Source organism: Babylonia areolata, chromosome 32 (genome assembly GCF_041734735.1).
Source record: "Babylonia areolata isolate BAREFJ2019XMU chromosome 32, ASM4173473v1, whole genome shotgun sequence".
Taxonomy (NCBI): domain Eukaryota; kingdom Metazoa; phylum Mollusca; class Gastropoda; order Neogastropoda; family Buccinidae; genus Babylonia; species Babylonia areolata.
In genome coordinates, this window is record NC_134907.1 from 4,794,408 (window position 1) to 4,808,265 (window position 13,858).

The following is a 13,858-nucleotide window of genomic DNA, read 5'->3' on the forward strand; positions in this document are numbered from 1 at the left end:
ACAGGTCAGGATGTCAGTTAAGGGCTGTCACCTCACTGAGACATGACAGATCTTACAGGTCAGGATGTCAGTGAAGGGCTGTCACCTCACTGAGACATGACAGAGCTTACAGGTCAGGATGTCAGTGAAGGGCTGTCACCTCACTGAGGTAGGACAGAGCTTACAGGTCAGGATGTCAGTGAAGGGCTGTCATCTCACTGAGACATGACAGAACTTACAGGTCAGGATGTTAGTGAAGGGCTGTCACCTCACTGAAACATATTGGCTGTGTGAGCACATTTTTACATACTGACACGACACCTACCCATGGACATGTTAGCCTTCCAGGCAGGGAAGCCAAACTGGTTCTCTATGTATTTAGGAGTGAAGGACTGGCTCCCAGCCACACAGAAGAGAACGCAGCATGACGACAACACTGTACACATGTACACCGGGTTGGTCCACAGTCGCACCATAGCTCCCAGGAACTCTGTAATAAAAAGCGGCAAAACAAGCTGTACCCCACAAGGCAGTAACAACTGCTACATCCATATTCAAAGACCTTAAAAACTTGTTTTTCATTTACATGAAGTACCTGTTCGAAACGTCATTATTCACTGTTACAGTTATCTTCGGGAGATTCTTTAAGAATATGTTATAACATTGATATAAATCATCTCTGAAAAGAGGAAATAAATAGTGCTATAGTGTACGTAGAGACCTGAAAAAGAAAAAGAATGAAGAAGGGGCAAAACAGTACAAAGCAGTTAACACCGAAATCAAGAGAAGCATGAAGAAGGCAAGGGAGAATTGGATTGAAGGAAAATGCCAGGACATAGAGGAAAACCTGACAAGAAACAACAGCAAGAAAGCCTACCAAGTTGTGAAAGAACTTACCAACACAAGGCAAGGTAGAACTATGTCCAACATCCAGACCAAGGATGGAAAATGTCTAACAGAAGAACAAGACATCCTAAAGCGATGGACAGAATACTGCTCAGAGCTATACAACATACAGACCACAGGTGATCCAGCAATACTGAATGTTCCACCAGCCACTGATAACAGTAATCACCCCATACTCCGTGAAGAAATAGAGGCAGCAATAGCATCGCTGAAAAAAGGGAAATCGGCAGGAGTGGACAATATCCCATCAGAACTGGTCCAAGCAGGGGGTGAAGTTATGATAGATGTGCTACTGAAAATCTGCAACAAGATCTGGCAAACAGGGGAATGGCCCACATCGTGGACACAATCACTGATCATCACCCTCCCCAAAAAGGGCAATCTCCAGCAGTGTCAAAACTACCGCACCATCAGCCTGATTAGTCATCCCAGCAAAGTCATGTTGAAGATCCTGCTTAACAGACTGAAACCACAAGCAGAAAACATCATTGCTGAAGAACAGGCAGGTTTCAGACCAGGAAGGAGCACAACTGAACAAATCTTCAACTTGAGGTTGCTATGTGAGAGGTACCATCAACACCAACAAGACCTCTACCATGTCTTCATTGATTTTAAGAAGGCATTTGACAGGGTCTGGCATGCAGCTTTGTGGGCTACCATGAATCTGTACAACATCAACGCCAACCTGATCAGACTGATACAGCACCTCTATGACAAAGCCACCAGTGCCGTCTACCTCAACAATAGCATCGGGGACTGGTTCAGAACCACAGTCGGAGTGAGACAAGGCTGTCTACTCTCCCCAACACTCTTCAACATCTTCTTAGAAAGAATAATGACTGACGCACTGGAAGAGCATGTAGGAACAGTCAGCATAGGCGGCAGAACAATCACAAACCTACGTTTTGCCGACGACATTGATGGACTGGCTGGAAAAGAAGAAGAACTGGCAAGCCTGGTCAAACATCTAGACAAAGCCTCCACATCGTATGGAATGCAAATCAGTGCGGAGAAAACCAAACTGATGACTAACAACACCAACGGCATCAGCATTGACATCAAAGTCAATGACGAAAAGCTTAAAACAGTCCACAGCTTCAAATATCTGGGAGCAATCGTGTCAGATGAAGGATCTAAACCAGAAGTACTCTCGAGAATTGCCCAAACAACAATGGCACTCAACAAGCTGAACACCATCTGGAACAACAAAAACATCGCTCTCAGCTCAAAAATCAGACTGATGCATTCCCTGGTTATATCAATATTGCTCTACGCCTGCGAGACTTGGACCCTGACTGCAGACATCGAGAGAAGAATCCAAGCTGTCGAGATGAGATGCTTTCGTAGACTACTTGGCATCTCCTACAGAGACCACATCACTAACACGGAAGTGAAGAACAGAATCAAGCAAAGTATTGGACCCTACGAAGACCTTCTGTCCATAGTGAAAAAACGCAAACTTAGGTGGTATGGACACATCTCCCGATCATCTGGTCTTGCCAAAACGTTCCTGCAAGGCACCGTACAAGGAGGCAGAAGGAGAGGACGGCAGAAGAAGAGATGGGAAGACAACATCCGGGGGTGGACAGGCTTGACGCTCGGTGACGCCCTGAGGAAATCAGAAAACCGTGAAGAGTGGAGAGGGGTGGTGGCCAGGTCAGCAGCGGTGCCCCAACGGTCTGAACCCAGACTACGGGAGAGATGAGATGAGATGAGATGAGGATAGTGTACATTTTTCTCAGAAACCTAACAGCGTATTACATATATTACAGTTTTAAAATGTCAACCACAAGATCCATTACACTGTCCTGAAAAATAAAAAATCTGTTATACACCACACAAAAAAGTTTTCTATTAAGTGTCATCAAATAATCTCCTCAGTCTCCATTCTAAGGTTGACGAACAATTTACTTACATATATATTATAAACTAGTTGCCCTTCGGAGACTAGCCATTAAGCAAACATCATGTTCCTAACTGTTCACTTCAGGGAGCATAACTCCATCTATGAATTATCGATCTATTCTGTTCAAAGGAACTGTGGTAATGTGTTATGTTATGTTATGTTATGTTATGTTATGTTATGTTATGTTACATAAACTGTTCCTTTCTTATAACTTCTAAAATTTCCCTATTGCTATACACATAAATAAACCAAGCGACAAGAGAAAAGTGAACAGTGTAACGAAATAGCAAGTTATGATATAGTAATAAAAAGTTTTCGACAAATGATATTCAATAATACAACTTCTTCTAACGTTGCAAAAATCAACTTTTCAAATGTCTTCTTATTCTCTTTGTACGTACTTTTGGGAACGAAGAACAAAGAAGTACACACACACACACACACACCTGTCACTAAATGGGTAATCTTTCTGGGGACATTCAAACTCTCCGGTTTCGGATGTGCAGGCTCTGTCCTCTGCTTGCCTCCCTTGATGCGGCGCGGGAAGCAGAAGAGCGGGAGAGCCACGACACAGGCGATGCAGCCAAAGGTGACGTAGCCCAGCCACCACGCCCCAATCCACCTCGGGTGGCGGTAGTGCAGGGTGGTCTCTGTCACCACCAACATAGCGTGGGGTATAGTTAGATATATCTATGTCTCTGTCACCACCAACCTAGTGTGGATTATAGTTAGATATATCTATGTGTCTGTCACCACCAACATAGTATGGATTATAGTTAGATATATCTATATGTCTGTCACCACCAACATAGTGTGGATTATAGTTAGATATATCTATGTGTCTGTCACCACCAACATAGTGTGGATTATAGTTAGACATATCTATGTCTCTGTCACCACCAACATACTGTGGAATATAGTTTGGTATATCTATGTCTCTGTCACCACCACCATAGTGTGGAATATAGTTTGGTATATCTATGTCTCTGTCACCACCACCATAGTGTGGAATATAGTTTGGTATATCTATGTCTCTGTCACCACCAACATACTGTGGAATATAGTTTGGTATATCTATGTCTCTGTCACCACCACCATAGTGTGGAATATAGTTTGGTATATCTACGTCTCTGTCACCACCACCATAGTGTGGAATATAGTTTGGTATATCTATGTCTCTGTCACCACCAACATACTATGGAATGTGGTTTAGTATATCTATGTGTCTGTCACCACCAACATACTGTGGAATATAGTTTGGTATATTGATGTGTCTGTCACCACCAACATACTGTGGAATATAGTTTGGTATATCTATGTCTCTGTCACCACCACCATAGTGTGGAATATAGTTTGGTATATCTATGTCTGTGTCACCACCAACATAGTGTGGAATATAGTTTGGTATATCTGTCTCTGTCACCACCACCATAGTGTGGAATATAGTTTGGTATATCTATGTCTCTGTCACCACCAACATAGTGTGGAATATAGTTTGGTATATCTGTCTCTGTCACCACCAACATACTGTGGAATATAGTTTGGTATATATACATAGTGTGGAATATAGTTTGGTATATCTGTCTCTGTCACCACCACCATAGTGTGGAATATAGTTTGGTATATCTATGTCTGTGTCACCACCATAGTGTGGAATATAGTTTGGTATATCTGTCTCTGTCACCACCACCATAGTGTGGAATATAGTTTGGTATATCTATGTCTCTGTCACCACCATAGTGTGGAATATAGTTTGGTATATTGATGTGTCTGTCACCACCAAGTTTCAAGTTTTAACTATCCTTTCACTCCTATTGGAGAATGGAGGATTCCTACAAAATTATGTTTTCATCCCCAGAACAAACATTTCCAAATACACAACAATGCCACATAAAAGTTAAGAAAACACATATGTCTTTTAACTCCAAAAGTATAACTAGGCAACATTTGCTAATCTAATCCTCTTACAGCTAAAATGACTTTTTTGCCTCCTTTGAGCCTATTACAAAAAATAAAAACTGATTTTTGGAGACAGTTATTTTTAGTTATTTTTTTAATTTTATTTCGCAACTGATCATAATTGGGACATTCGATTATAAAATGGAACTCATCCCCAATCACAGACATGTTACAAACCTTACAAAGCCGTAACTCTCGTGGTTTGCCTTTGTGTCTCCCTCTTTCTATTTCCAGTTTATGATTAGTACATCGAAATTTGAAGAAGCCGATAATGTAATTATCAGGCATTTGACATATATTTTTCTCTACCAAATCCACTTTGGGTCCACAAAGGACAACACTGATGTCGTCATAGGTTCTTTTTCAGTCCGCCATGTTGCACAAGGGACCTCGGTGTACAGTCTCCTCTGAATGACTAGATGCTCAGTGTGATTTTCCAGTCATACTTGGGAGAAAGGGCGGGACCGGGAATCCACACCCTCACGGACACTGGATTGGCAGATGAGCGTTCTCACCATTCACCATTAGTTTACACTAATCCCTGATAATTTCAGAGTTCCATTCTGTTGAATTACAAGAACACTGCTGAACTAAAAACACATCTACATTGTTGCACAGCAATACTTGGAAACTCAGTAATGTTCCAGCTAATTATTGCAATGAAATAACTCCTAACCATCAATGTATTTCGTACATTCTTATGATACAAAATAATGTCGTGAATTTTAACCAAAACGAATTGGAACATAACATGAATTTTGGTACAAAATCAATTAACTATCACATGATCTGATTCCTGCCGGGAGTGAGACAGTTTCAGTTTCAGTTTATCAAGGAGGCCTCACTGTATCTGGACAAATTCACATGTTCTACACCACATCTGCTATGCAGATGGCTGACAGCAGCATAACTCAGGCATTCAGTGCATGTATACACATTTGCATACCTATTTGAGTGAATTTCTTCTACAGAATATTGCAGGAAGACAACACTTTTGTTGCCATGGGTTCTTTTCAGTGCGCCAAGTGCGTGATGTAACGCAACCTCTCTTATCGTCTGATCCGAAAGACTAGAGGCCCATGGAGACAATTAAAGACCAAGGGAAGAAGCAACAGGAAAACAGAAGAGAATGGCATTACTCTCCAAAGTGACGTAAATCCTCGTGAACAGACCGCCTACAGCAAAAGCCAAGGCAGGTCCCATAATTGCAACGGCGATGATAATACCTGCACAGATATGAAAAAAGCATACGTGTCAAAAACTGCATAAATGTCGTAATGGATATGATGATGTTGCACAGATGTGAAAACACATTGTGTCAGAAAGAGTGTATGAAAAACTGTACTTCTAGTGACTAGTAGTGTGTGTGTCATATACTGGTTTTGATTTTTTCTTGTTCCTGTTGTTGTTGTTCTTCTTCTTCAGCAATGATTACCTTGAAATCATCAAAGAAAATGGGTACTCTGACAGAGTCAGGTAATTACCATTTCAGGGAGGAACAGTGAAGCAAAAGCTGAAGGCAAAAGATGTGGTGATATCTTTTCCAGTGCGGCCACTTGATATGATCGACAAGTTTACACTTTAAGACATCAGGTGGAGCAATGGCCCCACTTGATATGATCGACAAGTTTACACCTTAAGACATCAGGTGGAGCAATGGCCCCACGTGATATGATCGACAAGTTTACACCTTTAGACATGAGGTGGAGCAATGGCCCCACGTGATATGATGGACAAGTTTACACCTTTAGACATGAGGTGGAGCAATGGCCCCACGTGATATGATGGACAAGTTTACACCTTTAGACATGAGGTGGAGCAATGGCCCCACGTGATATGATTGACAAATTTACACCTTTAGACATGAGGTGGAGCAATGGCCCCACGTGATATGATTGACAAGTTTACACCTTTAGACATAAGGTGGAGCAATGGCCCCACGTGATATGATTGACAAGTTTACACCTTTAGACATCAGGTGGAGCAATGGCCCCACGTGATATGATGGACAAGTTTACACCTTTAGACATAAGGTGGAGCAATGGCCCCACGTGATATGATTGACAAGTTTACACCTTTAGACATGAGGTGGAGCAATGGCCCCACGTGATATGATTGACAAGTTTACACCTTTAGACATGAGGTGGAGCAATGGCCCCACGTGATATGATTGACAAGTTTACACCTTTAGACATAAGGTGGAGCAATGGCCCCACGTGATATGATTGACAAGTTTACACCTTTAGACATGAGGTGGAGCAATGGCCCCACGTGATATGATTGACAAGTTTACACCTTTAGACATAAGGTGGAGCAATGGCCCCACGTGATATGATTGACAAGTTTACACCTTTAGACATGAGGTGGAGCAATGGCCCCACGTGATATGATCGACAAGCTTCTACCTTTAGACATAAGGTGGAGCAATGGCCCCACGTGATATGATCGACAAGCTTCTACCTTTAGACATAAGGTGGAGCAATGGCCCCACGTGATATGATCGACAAGCTTACACCTTTAGACATCAGTTTCAGTTCAGTTACAGTAGCTCAAGGAGGCGTCACTGCGTTCGGACAAATCCATATACGCTACACCACATCTGCCAAACAGATGCCTGACCAGCAGCGTAACCCAACGCGCTTAGTCAGGCCTTGAGAAAAAAAAAGGTGAATAAATAATAGATAAATACATAAAAAAACCTGCTACCACTACTAATAATATGTATAAGGTGCAAAAGCTTGATGAAGTCAACTATAAGCGTACATAAATAAATAAATAATAATTATAATATAAAAAGGTAGTAGTAGTAATAATAATAATAATAATAATAAATAAATAAGACAACAATGATGATAAATAAGCAAATAAATGTAAAACATGAAGACACACATAAACCCACACATGCATAACAGATATGCACCAAACATGCAGTTTCACAGATATGAAAGCACAGTCAAATACACACAAACGTACATGAGCCCCAACACACACACACACACACACACACACACACACACATTACCCTGCACCTCCTCTACCTCCACACACTCATTTCTAGGCTACGTATCGCAGCTTCCAAGCACACACACACACACACACACACACACACACACACACACACACACAGATGAACACTTACTTGTACAAGCACACACACATACGCCCATATCCCCAACCCCCAACCCCCCACACATATATACAAAGATGCATATATACACACCCGCACGTTCCAATATCCCGTTGCTCCCACAGTGTAGGCATGCATACACTCACATACCTCATCCTCTACCCCCCGCACCCCCTCCTCCCCCCCCATCTCCCCCCCCCCCCCCCCACACACACACACACACATACGCACGTACACAGAACTCTCCTGACACTTGTGTACACCCTCGCGCATGCACAAACGCACTCAAACACACAGACCCACACATACACACAAACACACACATACACACACGCACAGAGGCTGCCACTGATTGGCTGCAAGAGGGATGGGAAAAGATCTCTGATGCCAAGAACGTGGCGTCTAGTGTGTTGTTCAGTCTACTGTATTTGGAAAAGTTCAAAGACTCTGTTCCGTTTTGAAGAAATCTGCGCAATGTTGGTTTGGAAATGATGCCGATATTTGTTTGATTTGCAAAGCATCGTGCTCTACCTTTCATGTTAGACTTACGGCCGCCCTCTCTCTCTGCTTTTATTTCTTTGAGGCGATCGATGGTGTGATGGCCTTGTACCTGTTCTTTTTGATATTCTTTGACTTTTCTGAGGATTTCCGATTTTCCTAGATGTAGGCCGCTCGTTGGTGTTGCGTTACCAGAAAGTCTGTCAGCTCGCTCATTTCCCTTAACACCTGCATGTCCCGGGCAGTATGATCATGTTAGTTTTTTAATCTGAAAGTTGCGCATCGCCTTATGCCACTCTGGGCTTCCCATTCCGTTTTCAATTTTCTGTATGAGGTTCATTGAGTCTGTTAGAATCATGGCATGTTGGTTTCCGGGCGTATGGATGGACGATAGCCACTGGAGGGCATGTGTCACAGCTTCAACTTCCATCGTTAGGCTGGAGGTTGTGACTTTGTAGGCAGTATTCTCTTCCCTAATTGTTTTTCCATTTTGTTTCTCAGTGAATCCCCAACCGGATTGGTCTTTGGTGACTGAGCATCTGTGTATATGATGATGTCCTCTTCTTTACCGTTTTCTTCTATGAGTAGCTTCACTTCCGCATCAGTTTTGCCCTCTGGCCATTCCCGACAATGTCTTCCTGGAGTGGGTGAAATGGTTGTGTTGAATAGATGGTTGAGGTTTTCGGGGTTTTTCTCCCATTCTTTTGTTTCTTTCAGGTCTTGTTGTCGGCATACTAGCTGGATCGTGTCTTCTGCTTGCCCCATCCATGATCTTCCTCGTCCTAGGCGGCTGCCTTTTGGTTCTTTGACTGCGTCATGCAGTGGGTTTTGAGGGTTTTCTAATGCTTTGAAGTAGGTCTTAACCTGTTCTAACTTGTTTCTGGCCTGCACTGAAGGAAGGTCAAGCAGGTATTGCATGGTTTCTGTGGGCGTGTCTTTTGTTGTTCCAAGGATCAGCCTCATAGCTTCATTTTGAACTCTTTCTGATTTTAGGAGGTTGATCTGAGATGGTGTTGTTAGCCTAAGTCCGTAGTCGATCACACTGAGGACGAGTGATTGGTATAGCAGGAAGAGGTGGCGTTCTTCAATACCTTTGGTTGTCATTGCTTTTAAGACTGAAAGGCCCTTTTTGCATTTAAGAACAGTATTTTCCGTATGTTTTCTGAAAGTCAGCATCCTGTCGACGTGTATTCTTAGGTAGCGTAGGCATTCAGTTTTCTCGATCTGAATCCCATCGAATGACACAGAAGGTGGCGCTTTGCTCGCGGTTCTGTTGTTGAGGGTGCACAGCAACGTTTGGGCTTTTGCTGGATTGATGGAAGATCCTGTCTTTGCACCATTGAGCAAAATTGTTTCGTTGTTTCTGGACGGCTTTAGTTCTTTCCTGAGCATCTTTCGAAGTTTTGAAGACCAGGCCATCATCCGCAAGAGTAAGCACCCGAGCTATTCCATTATTGTTTAAGTCAGCAAGGCCCTTCGTGTAGACATTGTAGAGGACAGGAGAGAGCGGAGACCCTTGTGGCAGTTCCATGGGTAGTTTAGAAGGTGCAGACATCCAATCTCCAAGGCGTACGACGACGGTTCTTTCCTGAAGCGCTGATGCTATCCATCTTGTCAGTGTCAAACTTACTCCATATCTTAGTAGCAGCTCCATGAGGTGCGCAAACTGGACTTTATTGTAGGCATCCTCAAGGTCGATTGCTACTGCTAGTGTTTCTTCTTTTCTTTGAAATCCTTCATACACCTCATATGCAAAAGCAGCTGCATTTTCCCATGTGGACTTGCCAGTTCTGTAACCACCTTGATTTGAAGGGAGAATGTGCCTGTGTTCAAGATCCTTTGCAAGTTTCCTGGCTATCAAGCGTTCCATGAGCTTCCCAGCAATGTTTTGCATGGTTAGGATCCGGTAGCCGCTTACCTGATGATGGTCCTTTCCTGGTTTTGGTATGGGTTTTAAGAAGCTATGTGTCCAGTCCTCCGGCACATGTCCATTGTGGAAACTGTTTTGATATAGATTGAAAAGTTTGCTTCTGTCTTCTTCCGATAGCTCCTTGATGTCCGAGTAGAGAACTTTGTCTGGGCCAGGAGCCGATTCTTTCTTGCATTTAGCTGTTGCTTCATTTAGATCATCTATTATCAAGACATCATCGGGTCCAGTCTGCATAAGGGTTTGGATTAACTCCGCAACATATTTCTTTTTCTCATCTGTTTCTTTGATCGCTCTGTTGTATGAAACGTTTGAGCAGGGAAGATCTTTTTTCTTCGTTTGTCTTAAGCTTGGTTCCGTCAGTATCTAACATGTCTGGGGTTGTTGTTGTGCACGTTTTTTTCCTTCCATGCGACGATAAAATTGCCAGAACTCTGTCAATGTTGTGTCATAACTGAGTGCCTCGCAAAACTGTTTCCACTTGTCAGTTTTGTCCTCTTGAGCAATGACTTCAAACTGTTCAGTTTTTTCTTTCATTTTTGTTTCAATATCTTTGTCCGGAGATGGTTTTGTTCTTTATTTATCTATCCAGGCTCTCTGTGTGTCGGTATTCCACCATGGGGGCTGAATAGTTTGCATCCTGTTCGGTGCCGTTCTTCTGTTTCTTCTGCGTCTTAATTTTTCGATGACGGTTGTCTCTTTGGTTTCATACTGAAATGAATCACGCGGTTTCATGCAGGGTTTATCTGACAGTTTCTGTAGACTGAAAACTACCGGGAGGATGTCACTGCCTTAGTGTGGAAGCGTCTCTGCATTCATTTCTGCTCTGAATTTTGGAGATGTTAGAGCGATGTCGATCACACTGTCACTGTCCCCTTGTCTTGTTCCAAGGCGAGTTGGGGATGTGGTTGTTAATGGGCTAAGAAGAATTTCCCCTATCATTCCTTCAAGTGCGAGTCCTTGTGGGTTGGTTTTCCGCTGGTCATTTAGACATCAGGTGGAGCAATGGGCCCACTTGAGTTCGAGTTCTATGTATGGACAGGTAGTTTCATCCCCCTTCCCCACCCCCACTTCATACAATGATATCTGTTGTGATAAAAAAAAAAGCAATATAGTAACGTTTCAGTTCATATTATCAAGTAATGTAACATACCGATTGTCACTCTCTTTGCCTTCCTAGCTTTATTTAAAAAAGAAAAAAAAAAGGGGGGGGGGGGGGGGGTGTTACTTTCAGTACATCTGTTCGTGCCATTTCTGTATGAACACTCCTTTGCATATATACCACAACCACAACGAGATAACTACACAACGAGATAATACCCCCCAAAAAGTAACATTGGTAACTTGACTGAACATAACTGTAAGTATGTCTGATTCCCTGTTTGCTTTTTCACGTGTTATGGGGTCCTGCTGTGTGTGCGTGTGTGTGTGTGAGTGTATGTGTGTGTGTGTGTGTGTGAGTGAGTGAGTGAGTGAGTGAGTGTGTGTGTGTGTGTGTGTGTGTGTGTGTGTGTGTGTGTGTGTGTGTGTGTGTGTGTGTGTGTGTGCGTTCACGGTGCAATGCTTTTAGTCATGCTAAGGACTTTGGACATGTTGTATGAGCGATCCTCGCAGCGCTGAAGAACGTTCCCAACTCCGGGCTAATTCTGATAGAATTAACGTCCCCAACTCCGGGCTAATTCTGATAGAATTAACGTCCCCAACTCCGGGCTAATTCTGATAGAATTAACGTCCCCAACTCCGGGCTAATTCTGGGAAAATTCTCAACGCTTAGCAAACTCAGCGCAGCAAAGATTGCTCATGCAGATCAAATTGTTCTGTTGTTAACAATAAGAATATGAACCTGAAATTTACAACCATCACATTGCTGATCCAAAACAAACCAGCGCTGTTTCCTGAAACACACACGTCTTGAGTGTTGAGGTCTCTCACTCACCCATGTAGAATCCTGTTTTGACTTTGGGCAGGTTGTTGTCGACGAAGCAGGTGGTGAAGGACATGCGGGGAGTCTTGGCCACGCCCTGAAGTACCATGCCCACCACGATCAGCGTCAGGGCCGTCCCCGCGTTGGCACGTGCCGTGTTCCCCGGGTCCACGTGCTGCACCTCCCTGCTGCTGCCTGCAGGATAGGGCGATGGGGTGGGGATGGGAGAGGATGGGGTGGTGCGGGGGGGCGGGGATGGGGAGGTTAGGGACCATGCCGTCATGACTCAGGTCCGCTATGTGACAGGCCTGTTATGTCACAGGTTCGTTATGTCTCATGACGCTAAGCCACAGGCCACAATGATGCCATGCGAGTCCTGAGAGTGACGGACCTGTGGCATAACAACCCTGTTGCCCAACAGTCGTGTGGCATAACAATCCTGTTGCCCAACAGTCGTGTGGCATAACAACCCTGTTGCCCAACAGTCGTGTGGCATAACAATCCTGTTGCCCAACAGTCGTGTGGCATAACAATCCTGTTGCCCAACAGTCGTGTGGCATAACAATCCTGTTGCCCAACGGTCGTGTGGCATAGCGGATCAGTGGCATAAGGAACCTGGCATAGCATAATAGGCCTGTGCCATAGCATAAAGGACTGTGACATGAAATGACAGACCTGTGACATAAAACAAAAGACATGTGGCTTGAGTGGTGATGAGAAAGGTGGTGATGGTGGTGTTGGTAGTGGTGTGAAGATGATGGTGTTGATGGTTGTGGTGGGAATGGTAGTAGTGGTGATGGTGGTGGTGGTGGTGGCGATGGTGGTGGTGATGGTGGTGGTGGTGATGACAACGATGATGGTGATGACGATGATGCTGATGAAGGTACGAATGCGGATGGAAAGACGCACAGAACTGAGAGCACAAAACGTTTTCATTGGAGGGTAAAGATTTCATGTATGGCCTGTTCTTCCTTTGATCCGATTTCTGCGCCCAGTGTCCAGCAACGTTCGTCCTGAGCAATGTTATGTTGTTTCTTTCAAAGGAAAGTTTCCTGGAGCCAAAGAAGACTCAATACCATAAGTACGAACATCTGTGTGCCGGTCTGTTTTCCTTTCTTTCTTTCTTTTTTGGTTAAGAAACACTCCAAGGAACCCTTCTTTCTGGAAGAAGCAGGTGTGGTTTGCGAGTGGTATTTATGTAGCCAAGCACTCAGCTGCCTTCAATGTCTGTTTCACGCACGAGCCTGATAGCAGACGCCTTTTTCACAACTAACCAGCCAGTCTTCAGTAACTCACTCATAATACCTGACGCTATTCCAAATTTGAATGCACAAGCCCCTTCTGAACAAATGCTTCCAACATTTATTAAATCAAGTCTCTGTATCGTTCACTGCCAGATATGTCTGTTGTTGTTACACACACACACTTAAATCACTTAGAAGCATAGTTGATTTTAGTTTAATCGTTTCGTCAGCGTAGGAATTTCAACTGACGCTAAGCTTACGTCATTTTGTCTTTCCGACACATATAATGCTACAGTTTACAATTCAATATGTGGTCGCTTAGCATACACTGCAACCACACTATTATAGTGTTTGGATGAGAATAGATCAGGCACTTAGAAGATCGACA

At 43.6% G+C, this 13,858-nt stretch overlaps 1 protein-coding gene across 1 annotated transcript in view; it reads right to left on the reverse strand.

Moving 5' to 3' along the window:
* Positions 1–13,858, reverse strand: part of LOC143276521 (solute carrier organic anion transporter family member 2A1-like) — a 40,317-nt gene that overhangs the window by 18,478 nt on the left and 7,981 nt on the right. The window contains exons 5-8 of the mRNA XM_076581067.1: positions 12,239–12,421; positions 5,890–5,976; positions 3,238–3,441; positions 305–469 (exon numbers count right to left, since the gene is read on the reverse strand). Coding sequence (XP_076437182.1) covers positions 305–469; positions 3,238–3,441; positions 5,890–5,976; positions 12,239–12,421 — 639 coding nt within the window. The remainder of the gene's footprint in view (positions 1–304; positions 470–3,237; positions 3,442–5,889; positions 5,977–12,238; positions 12,422–13,858) is intronic.